Source organism: Tympanuchus pallidicinctus, unplaced genomic scaffold (genome assembly GCF_026119805.1).
Source record: "Tympanuchus pallidicinctus isolate F22 unplaced genomic scaffold, pur_lepc_1.0 scaffold14, whole genome shotgun sequence".
Classification (NCBI taxonomy): Eukaryota; Metazoa; Chordata; class Aves; order Galliformes; family Phasianidae; genus Tympanuchus; species Tympanuchus pallidicinctus.
The window spans coordinates 13,648,308-13,661,922 of NW_026294659.1; the positions used below are offsets into that span (position 1 = coordinate 13,648,308).

General features: G+C 41.7%; 1 protein-coding gene across 5 annotated transcripts in view; it reads right to left on the minus strand.

Moving 5' to 3' along the window:
* The window catches only part of IGSF5 (immunoglobulin superfamily member 5), a 47,544-nt gene that overhangs the window by 21,005 nt on the left and 12,924 nt on the right, over positions 1–13,615 (minus strand). For 3 of the 5 annotated variants that reach the window (XM_052674361.1, XM_052674357.1, XM_052674355.1), the window contains exons 1-4: positions 13,423–13,561; positions 10,543–10,744; positions 2,664–2,984; positions 1,348–1,656 (exon numbers count right to left, since the gene is read on the minus strand). In XM_052674361.1, the coding sequence (XP_052530321.1) occupies positions 1,348–1,656; positions 2,664–2,984; positions 10,543–10,600 (688 nt within the window). In that variant the 5' untranslated portion in view covers positions 10,601–10,744; positions 13,423–13,561. Of the gene's footprint in view, positions 1–1,347; positions 1,657–2,663; positions 2,985–10,542; positions 10,745–13,422; positions 13,563–13,615 lie in introns of those variants that run through there. The other 2 variants (XM_052674358.1, XM_052674356.1) reach the window with 2 other exon arrangements.

Here is a 13,615-nt window from a genome sequence, read left to right on the forward strand (position 1 = left end):
CTCAGGGTAGTTCTATTTTGCTTAGTCATTAGGAACAATCTGACTACAAAATAATCACATTAATAATGTTGAAATGAACTTTTTCAATTGCATTACAGAGCAAGTAATGATTCATACATTAAAGGCAAAATTACTCAACCTTTTCAGTTGTTTATATGTAAAAACTTCTATATTATACCCTTCATCAAAACTCTATGAGAATGTTTTGGGTATGGTATATTCACCTAGAATAATCAGTTCATCAAGAGAAGCTGTCAATGTGATCATAGAAGTTCATAGTGCTCACCACATCATGAAGAGAAACGCAGATTTGAGGCCCTACTCTACACACAGAAGGCAGATGGGGTTACATAGATTCACTGTGAAGAAGAAAATACTCCAAATAACCCATGCATTTCCCATGGACTAAGACTAATAAAAGGGATGTCATTGTGTGGTGGATTGTGTCACTATCTCAGCAGTGTAGCTATACTGAATAACCCTGACTACCTGCCATGCTATTAGCTCCTCAGACTCAGCTTGTCTTGAGAGTCCTCTGCTTTATAGTTGAGATGCTTGCCCAGTCCCTATACAGAAATGCTCCCAAGGACGATCTGCGATTGTCTCCCCATCTGCATTAAACTATTGCTAAATTGTAAAGAGATGCTGTGTCTTAGTTGTTCTTGCTGTGTTATGGAAAAGCATTTTACATAGGATTCCTCAAAACCATGAATTTAGATCTTCAATGGGAATGTAACACTAACTTTGTTTCACATTGTCAGGGCAAATCAGACAAAACTTTTTTTTACGAACGTCCTAATATTATGAGCATGTAAAATTCTGGAATACATTTTCAAGGGTCATCAATGAGGTCAAAGATGAACAGCATTACCAAAAAAATGCTGACAACATTAGCAACAATATTTAGGGTTATCAAATGTTCGCTAGTAGTTCTTGAAAGATTTGCTCAACACTCTTGCTTAGTTTAATATGCAACCTTGAATTTCCCTAAAGAAAAGTCAACTAAAAGCAACTGATGCACTGTTCCAAGAGTTTTACATATGTTGTTGTAGTGGAATTTTCATGTTCCTCTAAAACATGAAAGAGACCATAATAGGAGAAGGGTTACAGGCCCAATGACTCTTTGATCTAAGTGTACATTGTGGTTCATTAGACTTGTACCAGTTCTTTCACAAAAGTGATGTTTCCTGTACTTACGTATCAGATGTAACTATCAAGTCCTTAATTCTATCACCTTTGCATATCTAACAGTATTTTAGTTACAAATGAAAGCCTTTTCAAAGCAATACAAAATGTAAAGCACAGTTCTGAGAAAATAGAACAAAGTACAAAAAAGCATTCACTTACCTAGAGTAGAGTTGCCAACAATAACAGCTATGGTTGCATTCTGAGGGCTTGGGAGTGCTTCTATATCAGCTAAACATGTCAAAATCTCAGTATTCACTGGAGTCAAAGTCAGGACGCTCAGGGCGTTGTGGAGGCTGTTAGATCCTTGACTTTGGTGGGTAACATACCTCGACTTATCAACGAGAGAGTCATTTGTCATCCAGGTAATTTCTGGAGCTGGAGCCCATCCTATGGCTTCACAAACAACTTCAACTGTTGTGTTCTCTTTAACTATTAAGGTGCTGTTTTTCATGAGTAAAGATCCATTAACTGTAGGAGGGAAAAGAAGTTTTGTTCTTTCACAATATTTAGCCACATTGCCTTCTACCCAGTAGTTTTTAATCTTATTTTGTCAACCCAAATTAGCTATACGTTGAGACATGAATTTTAAAACAGATGATTAACACTGACATAAGATGTTCATTATATAAAGAACCAGATGTTGCATCTAAATTGGCACATTGTTCAGTATGCTTAAAGCACTACTCTTAACTTTCAATATCTTTTGATTAAAAAACAGGAAATTACACTTTTTAGGCATTATTTTTCTAGCTGAAGGACAACACAATCAAATAAGAGAGTTTCTCCATAATCTTTAAGTATGGCTTTGGAAACCTTACCAAGAAACGTTTACAGGTGAGATATTCCCATCACATGAAGCAACTCTGAAATGGACAGTGTCTGATCATTAGATACTGCTTTATTGGCCGCATTCTGTAACTACTGATGCTTTGAAGAGAACAAAAAAATCTCATACTCAGGGACTTGATAATGCAGGAGCATTTTCTTCTTTGGAAATGGTAGTTTGTGACAGCCATCACTTTAAAAGTATCACCTTGTGTCTCAAAGACTTTACTTCTGCACATCATTAAATCAAACTCAAAAAGTGGGCTACAGATTGATTCCTAAATCAGACAGCAGGAGAGAAATCTGTCCTAAAGATAGCAGAAGGCCCAGGTACAAAGAAAGAGAGGAGTAAAGGTAATCCATAATGTTTCTAGGCAAAAGATCCATTTTGACTGACAGACTTCTGGCACTTAATGTAGTCCAATGAAGAATAAGAGATATAACAGGAAAAACAAGGGCAGTTCAAGTCTTTTTGATGGCACTTTGTGACTGAAACCTACTTTGACTAAAATTAACACAAGGTCCTCCGTGGAGACAAATTATAGTAAATGAGAGCACATATTCCTTCACAGGGTAATTTGCACAATCAATCAGAGGATTTCTTTAAACGTGAGATAATAAAATAGCTTTCTACTGGTGGCTATACACACCTTGCACAGAAAGAAAGGCAAAGCTGCTATCACCAGGCTTCTGGATGCTGCACTCAATTTTTCCAGAGTCATTTAGCTGGGTGTTGTGGACGATCAGCTCTGAGGTGAAACTTTGACTGTTGTTATAGCTACGAGAGGTGAAGCGATCTGATGTTTCAATAGGTCCGTGAGAATTTATGACAGTGAGGACAGGATTTGCATTCAACAACCAAATGAGAATTGCCCATCCACTTGCCACTGTGCAATTAAACCGGGCTTCTGAACCAGCAAGGACTGTAGCATTAGTAGGGCCATCCAGAATAGAATAACAAAAGCTAAGACCTGGAAGGAAAAAGAAAACAACCTGTAAATATGAAAGTATTTCACAGTGAGAGTGGTAAGGCACTGGAACAGGTTGTCCAGAGTTGTGGTGGAAGTCTCATTCCTGAAATATTCAAGATCAGGCTAGTCTATGCTCTGAGCAACCTGATCTAGCTATGGATATCCTGTTCATTACAGGGGAGTTGGACTAGATGGTCTTTAAAGGCCCCTTCCAACTCTAAGGATTCTATGATTTTATAATTATCACCAACAAAGACATCTGACTTGAAGTCAGCATTTGAAAGCTGAAAAACCACAGTCCTGGCTTACAAGGAGCACTAGGGTATTAAGCATTTTTGGGAAAAGCTGGTGACAATTCTGAGCTGGCATTTCCCTCCTCTCTGACAGCCAATAGTACCTGATGCTTTCAGAAGTATTCTTACCTTGTTTTCTATAGTGTCTAGCAGTAGTAGACAACTTTTCCTTTGCAGAAGGAAAAGTTTCCTTTTAGATAGGAAAATACACGAGATATCTCAATTTTAAATGAATAAAGGACTGTGTATAGTTTTCTTTCCATAACTGAGATTGCCACTGATTTTTTGTATCTTTCCATATACCTTCCCCTATTCACCTACCTCTTCTCTTATTCCTCTTGCAAGCACCCCATACATTACCCACCATTTCAGGTTTTCTACTAACCAGAACTTGACTTCATGAGTTTTTCTCCTTAGAAGTACCATAAGGCTTAGCTACTATTCTACAGAACCAAAAGCTCACTTCTAATTGTGGCATTTTGTTTTCTTGTCTTTGTCTACAGGCTGAGAATCTCATATTGCCCTCAGAGGAATCTGCCTGCAGCTGTTGCCTAGGCAGGTGGTAGATCTTCTGTGCAAGAGAAGGCAGAAGCACTTGCTTCTCCTAAGTAGAAAGTGAAGGACAAAGATAGAGAGCCTCTTTTCAATGCAGCAGCTGTGACTTTCATCCCAGAAATATTCAGTGGAAACAGACAAATCTTAAAATATTAATCAGGGGGAGAATATTGTATTTCCTGAGGGACAAATCTTCAAACATTAAGATACTCAGGAAATAATCTGGGTTGTTCTTAGGGAACAGGACTCAGTAGAATACTTCTGTGTAAAACTGGGAACCTGCTTCTCTGGGTCTTTGTTCTTGTGTGAATCCCTATGGGTTTTGGCGAGGTTCTGTTGTGATAGGTGGACAGTTGGACTGGATGATCTGCAGGTCTTTTCCAACTGTGATGATTCTATGATTCTCCAGAACATGCTATGTTCATGTGCAGTAGAAAAAAGGCTACTACCCATGGCTTTCAAGGAGTAGATGACAAAATAGTCATCCAGTAATTCAGGTTGAAAGGGACCTCTGACTTCAGTCCAACCTCTGTCTCAAAGCAGGGTCATCTCCAAGGTTAGAATATGTTGCTCACAGATTTATCCAGTCAGGTCTGGAGAAAAACCTCTAAAGATGACAGAGACCACACAGTTTTTCCAAGCAAACTGCTCCACTGCATGCAGGCTACTCTAAGTTCCCCCACAGCTCTCTCTTCCCCAAGCTAAACAGGCCTTGCTCTGTCAGCTGCTTCTCAAAGGGCAAGTGCTCCATCCAGCCCATGACCACTTTAATGACCTCCTACTGAACTCACTCAGGTTTAATTAATATCTTTCTTGTAGAGCAGAACCCAAAATGTATACTGTCATTAGTTTTACTAAGGCACTGTCACTGCTTCAATAAGTTATTGACACCCACAGCCATGCTGTTTGCAGGTAAAGGGAAGAGGGGAAGGAAGACTCACATTGCAGGCTCCTCTATCACTAGGCATCACTTTTAAGGACTGAGATTCTACAAGCTTTCTGCAGTCCAGCCAGTGAGACATTCCTCAGTGCCAAGTTTTATCACTTTCTGCCAAACATTCATCCTGAGAAAGCAGCAGTATTGCCAGTGTTATCCTAATGATTCAAGCTGTAGCTCTGCATAATTACAGCATTTAGATGCTATGGTCCATAGCAGTGTAATTAAAACTCCATGTCTGCAAATTCAGCCTGAGTATAAGTGTACAATTATTTTCCAGGAGACAGAAAATATGAAATGACTGCTACTCCAGTGCTAACTGTATTCAGGACAATGATGTAATTTTTACAGGTTTTGTTCAACTCAGGTTTGGTTCATTTTATGTAGTTTAATTATTAATGGATTCATTTACAAATTACTGAAAAATTCATTTTTCATTTGGTCATTAGCTGGCATGAGAAGGGAAGTATATGCTGTATTGTTTCACATGAAAGGGAGGTTTAGTACTTGCATGAACCTTACAGGAGCCCTATCTCAGTTACAACTTCACAAGCAGAACCTCTGAGCAGGCTCTCCTGGCACATGGCCTGTAATCCCATTGTCCCTACATCAACACCATTTTTTAATTCCCAGCTCCCACTTAATCCCAGGTAGTTTATATCTACGCAGTTTTGTGCCAAGAATTGTTCTTTAATATAAATAGCTCCTCTCTTTCTTCAAACACACGCAGTGGGTGGACAGAGTACTTTCAGCCTTTGTTCTGCAGGTTTTTAACAACCTAGCTGGATCTTTGTGTGCTTGACACTGAGTTCTCTCATGTTTATAAAAAAACTTTACAGATATTTTCCACCTTCCTTATGTTACCTCTACCATTTTTCAGAGCATATCTGTGTATGAGCAAGAAAACATTAAATAAAAAGGGTCACTTCTACTGATAGCTAATAAAGCCAGATAAGATACGATAAAGCATATTTTTGTTCAACTTAGTAGAACAATTTTTCCAGTAACATTTCCTCAAAGTTTCAGTCTTGTAAAGGTGAACTGAAATGTTTTAAAACAAGAAACACCTTGAAGACCAACTCAGCAATCCAATCTAAAGGCATGCCTTAATACATTACTTTATAAATCATAGACTGGCCTGGGTTGAAAAAGACCTCAAAGATCATCTAGTTTCAACCCCCCTACTGTGTGTAGGGTCGCCAACCATCAGATCAGGCTGCCCAGAGCCACATCCAGCCTGGCCTTGAATGCCTCTCAGGGATGGGGCATCCACAACTTGTTCCAGTGCGTCACCACCCTCAGAGGGAAAAACTTCCTCCTAATATCTAACCTAAACCTCCCATCTCAGTTTAATACCATTCCCCCTTGTCTTATCACTATCCACCCATATAACATTTAACACAATAAAGTGACTAAAAGCTCTCGTCTCTCCTCTCTTTGTCACTTTCTGAATGTAAGAGATTGTCCATGTGTCTGTGGATGGTATTATTTACAGAGCTACAAGATTTCTAATGAACACGTACTGATGAAGTGCATTCCAGTGAGACCATTTGCCATATAGTATGTTCCTTTTCCCTGGTACTCAGCATCCAAGTGCTGTGACTCCTGTTCAAACAGATATTGCTGACCTTGAAGACGCTGTCCTGAGCCCAAACACGTTTGAATTATTTTTTTCCCCTCATACTGTAACCAGCCTTGACAATACTAGTCCTTTTACAGCTATAGTCTATAACACATGGATGTGTTGAGATTTCTGATTTTCACTGTGTGTGCATTTTTCCTAGTTGGCTTAGGCAGACAAAAACTTCTACCATGATGATGGACTCAGCTGACTGCAAACTTCCTCAGAGTTAACACTAAAATTCATTAAGTTGCTCATGAAGGAGTGCAGTACTTATTCATACTGTTCCTCTTAATGCTAACTCTCATCTGTGCATTTGTGTTTTATTTCTTAGCCTGTGCAAACACTTCTCTCTCTTAAGGAGCATAGTGGTTTGCCGCAGCTCTGAATAAATGATGTGACTTCCAGTACACTGATATGAGATCACGTCTGTGAGTATCACAACAGGCTTGAAATCTATTGCCAAACATGAAAAATTGGTGATCATTTGCTCTAACAGTACAGGGTTAATATTGTTTTCATCTCATCGGGAGAATATAGTAGGTGTATATGGTAGGTATGTGTTATCCTTTGATTTATCTAACATAATCGTGTTTTATTTGTCCACAGATATGGTGGAATCTACATCTTCTTCCACCAGCCAGGATCTGCTGTGTAATAGATGCTCTTTTACTGATTTTTGAGATCTAGAAAAGAGGCCCAGAAGACTTGGATGGGGATTTTATGGTTGGCAGGAGAATCAAGGAATGGGAAATTGCTCGACCTTGCCTCCATTTGGACCTAAGGAGTTTTATAAGCCTTCTATCAGTTGCCAAAATATTTTTGGTGATTATAAACTCACCTCTTTATCTTTTTGCCTATTCCTTTTTTAATCTTGCAGTAGCACACAGGGTCCCAAATCAACAATTGGTTCCACTGTTCGACCCATACACAAACACTGATAAAGTCACTTCTGTAAGGTCAAAGAGGACGTTCACAACAGAAACGGGAACAAAACTGAATTACCAGTGCTTTAAGCTGGTGTTCTTCATTCTTTTACTGGGCTTTGTTTCTTACACTAGTAAGAAAAAACCTGCTGGTTTCATTTACATAGTGCTTAAAAAATAACTTGCAGATGGTTGCTTTCAGCCAAATTAAAGCTTCAGGCGGGACTGCCATCACACTTTACAGGAAATATGTGTTCAGTGCTTAACAGCTGGTTTAACTTCTGCTTCCTCATATACAACCAGTAAGAAATCCAGACAGACAAACGGCCTCACCGATAACTTCCCTCACCGAGGGAAGTGTCAGACTGCCTTCATGATGCTGCATTACCACTTGAGCTTTGAAGAGCAGAGCTGAGCTGGGACACCTCCTCTGGGTCACATTATTATATGTTTATAAAGAAGTCACCAGTGGTGAAAGTCTCCTTTATATGATAACTGTTCACAATATTTCAGTTGCTGTCCTTCCCAGCAGCACACAAATGCACATCAACACCCTCAGGAACTCCTTATTCACTCCCCTGTCACACAGTTTCGTTGTCACATCACCATGAGTTTTGAAGACACAGAATTGCCTCTTCAGTTCTCAGGGCCATAGCTGAAACCTAGCAACTTCATTTTCCAAGGAACCACCTTTGCTTTTGTCCCTGGTATTTTTCCTTTCCCACCTGAAGTAACTCTATAGAATTGCTTTGTCATTCTGAAGGTTTCAGCAGCATTTCAGGGCATTAAGACATGGTTACCTTTCTTCTTTCCCTCCCCTCCTCTACTGACTTGCTTTTTCCTCCTCGTGTAAATGATCTATTTAGACACAACACAACTAAAGACAGGATGGATTCATCCTTTTGCCGTAACTCTTTTTTTCCCCCCATCATCACTATGATATTTCAAAAATATTCTCCTCCTCAGTGCTGTTACCAACCTCCCAAAACTCTGTATTTTATCCTTCAGTTTTTGTGCCATCTGTGTCCTTTCCTACTTTGCTATTTATTTTTCTACTCTTCTCCTTCCAGTTTGTTTAAAATTCCTTTTTCTTTCCTTCTTTAGTCCTGTGCTCATTGCACCTTGTTTTCTGCCTCCCTTACCTCACAGCTTTGCCTAGCTCTGCAATAAATGGTTTTGGATTTAGTAGGTTTTTCTTCAGAGCATCTCAACTTTATTTCACAAACCAGCAGCCATGAATCTGAGCTTTTTGAAAACCAAATTAAGTTAGAGCTTCTTAAAGCCTGCAGAGAAGGACAAGCTTATTTTCTGATTTAATAATACTCTAAAATGCTTATATATGACATTTCAGTCAAGCAACGCCAGTCTACAGGTACTCAGTGACATTTTTGCCACAAAGTCCTGCACATCCCCCAGTTGCATTTTCTCATATTTTGTCTGCCAAAAGGTGCACAGTGCCCACCCAGGGCAATACTCAAATTGCCATGCAGCTGTCTTGGTAGCCCATGTGCAGTGACACTTCTTCCAAGAATAGTACTTTTTTCTCTCCACAATACACTTTTTCTGCCCACTGTGGGCTGTGGCCCTTTGGCTGCATAACACAGTGTGAGCAATGCCTGCTGCCCCAGCACAGCTTGAAGCTGGGGCAGTAAAACATCGCAATTGTGCTTGAATAAAAGCATCAGTGAAATAGACACCCACTAAAACTCACAAAACTCCTGTTCTGAATGTGAGAAGACAATACAAGAAAGAAAACAAGTAAAATTGAGGCTTCCTTACTATAACATCTCAGTGTGTCAAAATATGACACTTGAGGAGTGCCTGAACCAACAGTTGCACGTGCACCTGTATTATGTCTGCATATAGCTTTTTTTCCAGTCTATTTATAATTTGGTATCCCCCATGTGCAGTGGCCATGAGTTTTACTACTTGATGACATCCTGTCAAGAAAAGCACACACTTCGGTTTGATTTACATCCACTTTCTAATAGAACTAGTGGCCACAAGTAAAACTTACTAAAACTCCAAATAGCCATTCCACTCTTCACCTCCATATAAATACTCTAAAATGTCTTTACTATTTTTTTTCCTACAGGCAGAAAAAAAAATGCCAGAATCTTCTTCTCATTCCTCATATCACCTCTGCCACAATTAATAACTCAGACATTGTTTGTCCTCTTTGAAATGGAAGGGATAGCTCAACATTCAGTATTTGAGACATAAGCCTTGTGTGGATTTATATAATGCCATCACATTTCCCCAGTTGAAGACACTAAGTGCTGAAATTCCCTCTCTTTCTCAGCAACTTATTCTCTTCCCAAAGATATCTACTCTTCATCTTCAGTTAAATGATGCTTAGCACTGAATATTTTCTGCTTTTTATTACTGATTCACTTGGCATCGTGACATTTTCTGGCAAACCTTCATAGTCTTTTCATGCCTTTGGCTATCCTAAGTAATTCCACACCACCTGCACAGTCTGCCACCTGACAGCTCACACTGCTCTTCATGAGTTGTTTAGCAGTTTGTTGAACACCACATATCCCTGTATAACTCTACTGGGAACAGCACTCTGCTCAATAAACTCACTGTGTTTTGCTGTACTGTGTTTCCTTTTATTGGTTATTAAGCCAATATACCTTCCTTCTCATCCCACTGCAGATCATCCTTTCAGTGCCTCTTAGAACCCCAACTAAATGACAATAAACAAATCAGCATCATTTCTGATACCCAACTAGTCACCTCATTGTCATTTTCGTTAAGGTTCTGCATTCTATTTGTATTCACTTTGAGAATCAGGCATGCAAAATGTAAATTGAAGGCAAACTAAAAAAGTCATAATTTATACATATTTCTGGAAGCAAAATAAGCTGTTACTGAGCTCTTTGTGGCTACACCCTCAAGAGCACACCTGAATAGATGGGGGTAAGGATTAGGGTAAGGAGTAGATGCAGTGAAATGGGGAAATCCCTGCTCAGTGGCAGTGAGAGGGCAGCCTCCTCCCCACCCCTCAACTGCTCATCCTCCACACTGAAGATCACTCTAAGCTATTAGATCATTCAGATTTGAAATGAAAACTTATCCATTTTAAACACTTTGAATAATTCCCTTGCTGGATTTACTCTTCAGCCTGATATTGCTGGTAACTGCCATTTACATAACTTTAAAATTAACTCACACATTTTGTCCACAGTGGCTCATCGCCTAGTTTATGAACATGTCCTACCTGGGAGCGAGGCAGCTAAGATGAAAGGAAGTAAAACAAACTTCTGGAACCTCTCCATTGGAGCATGCTCTCCTGGTCCCTAAGGCAGGAAGCCACAGCAGCCACTGAATGCTTGAGAAGAAGCTGAAGGACAGAACTTACGGAGAAACTTGGTAATGAGTTGCTGCTTTGCGTCCTGTGATTAAGCGTAACCTTATGTAACCTGTAACGCAAACAAAGAGTGATGATTAAATCAGGCAAGGGTTGAAGGAAAAGCAGTACCCAGTCTTAGAACCACTGTCTGAAAAGAAGTAGCTGAGCTTTCAGTACACAGACTTTTCTTCACCAGAGAAAACTTCCCCTCCAGACCTTGCAGCCCTCAGTCCGTCTTGTCTATTGTAACACTACTGCTTTAGGATCTATTGGGTCAGGGAAGCCCTATCTGCACTATTAATCATGAGTGGCTGGGAAAAACAATTCTTTTAGCTGCCTGTAATCACATGCATATGGAGGGTGCCCTGCCTGTGCCACTAGCAGTGTCCTGGCCGAGTAATGAGTACTGTGCTCCACCACTTGCTTGTCAGACAAAGCCTCACGTGAGGCCCTAACTGGTCTTTGGGGCTGCAGAGGTGATTGGTATGTCAGGAACTGTTTTCCTCCAAGAAACAGATAAGGACAGCCTTCAGGAGGGAAAATGGGAACACACCCCAGTGCATTGTTACATCCCCAAAAATGTTTCATTGTTTTTCCATGTATGTTAGCCCCAAATTGGGATTCCTATTCATAAATTCATGGGTGCAGCCTAGCACCAGCATCACCACTGCAATCCTGCCCACCCCTAGCCACCTCATCCAGAGCCAGTCCGGGGAAATACCAAACCTCCTCCCAGGTACCAGCTGAGCACTATTTCTCTAAATCTAAGAGATCCTCTTATGCTCTAAAATAAACCATAGAATCACAGAATTATTGATGTTGGAAAAGACATCTGAGATGACCCAGTCCAACCACCAGCCCATCTTCACCATGCCCACTGCAAACGTCCCTCAGTGCCACATCCACATGGCTCTTGAACACCTGCAGAGATGGTGACTCCACCACCTCCCTGGGCAGCCTCTGCCATTGCCACTGCCTCACCGCTTTTGCTGAGAAGAAATGTTTCTAAATATCCTAGCCCCTCCTTTCAGATCGTTGTAGATAGTGGTAAGGCTTTCGCTGAGCCTCCTGTTCTCCAGACTAAACAATCACATTCCCCATCAGCATGATCACCTTTCCACAGAGGTGGAAAGAGATAGGGTACAGAACTTGGGGTCAAAGCCATCACCTTAATTCTACATTTTCTGTTTTTCCAGCTTTTGTGATTCACTTGTGTGAGATGATCTAGCAATTGGCAACCTTGCCTGCTGCAGAGCGGTTGGAACTTGATGATCTTTGACATCTCTTCCAACCCCAGCCATTCTATGATTGCTCTCGTCCCTCTCAAAACACATGGGAGCTGCACTGCTCGGTTTACAAACTTCTCATCTGGGAAATTTGAGTTTTTCTTCACGAGAGGGATGCAGCCCAGACGCTGTGGTCTTGTGGCGAGCCCTTATTTCTCGTCAGGAAATTACTTTTGGTTTCAGAAGTGTTCTTTGTGGCCCTGCATAAATATTAGTATCACCATACAAATACCCTGAGTTTCCTGTGAGAAGCGTACTTTTTAGTCACACTCTTGCTTAAACCAAAACTGCACCAAGGGCCAAACCTCAGGAGTCCTGGCCCAGCTGTTTTGCTAGACTCGAGCAAGCATCTGATTTCACCATTCTACACGACAACCCTGCCTTAATTTTCAGCAGTACTTTTGTAAAAGCAGACACGGAAGGACAGCAAAGGGAGATCTGCAGCAGCACTTGGAGCAGGGAGGATTCTCACAGGAGATGCTGGCATGCAGCCATGGCCTCCACATCTCCAACAAAACCCTTCTTGTTCTCTAGCCAGGTGTGCTTGATTGTGGTGCCAAGCTATTATCCTGCAGCTCCACTCACCAATCAGTGCCTTGAACAGGAGGGATCTTGTGGAGCTGAGCGCAGCAGCTGTGATGAGATCAGCTGGCAGTTTGCTCTGCTTTTCCCCATTTTGCAAGCTTTCAATTTGCTTGACAAACTGAAAAGGGCAGCCCTGTCAATTAATCAACGTTTTAAGCTGAGTCTATGTGACGATTTCTCCAACCGTGTGTTGGGAGGGGGGTAGTTTGTAGGTTGATTTGGGCACGCCTGAGGTATTCTGAAAGATTTGTGTTTCCTTGACTACGTGCTCACTCGAAGGCTGGCGCAGGTAGCTGAGGGGAGGGCTGAAGAGCCTTCTCCCTTCCCTCTCTGCTTCAGCCTGTAGCACGCACATACACACCTGGTAGCTGTCAGCATTAGCTTTATATGTGGCCTTAACTGAAACTGAACATAGCACCAGGAAGCAAACACAGATGTCAGTAATGTGTCCTTTTCCAGGAAGTTAACATCCCGGGAGGGATCTGCAGGTACAGAGAGCACCCCAGGACCCAGCACGTCCCTAAAGCAAGCAGACGTGGTTGTAATCTCACTCATAAACAAACAGTTGGCATTGCTGGCTGTGTGGGGCAGCTGCAGGCTCTGCTCCCAGCCCCTGCTCTTGACCCAAGTCCAATTCTGTCTGCACCCACACCTGATGAAGAGGACAATATCGCCATAAATGCACGACAGCCAATGGCCTCCCAGCTGAAGCAGGAGCCAGGGAGAGGAGGAAACACAGGGAGCTGTGTTTCTCCCAGCACTTCCTCTGCCAGGCAACGTAGCTCTGCAGGATAGCAAGGATCGCCTCCCCTGGGTGCCTAAATGCGTTTTTCCACCCACTCTCTGTCACACACAAGCAGCACTCGGTGAGCCTCACCTTCCCTCCTGGAAGAAGCTTTCCCCAGGCCCAGCTGCCGCCTCTCCCTGCTCCGTGCAGTGGGGTGAGTGCCCGTGTGATCCCGTGATTGCGTTGCTGGGCTTTGGTGTGACATTGTCCCCACGGTAGATAAGGTGAGGGCTGCGTCTTCCCTCATGCCCGCCCCGATATGCATATTGTGGTGTTAATATTT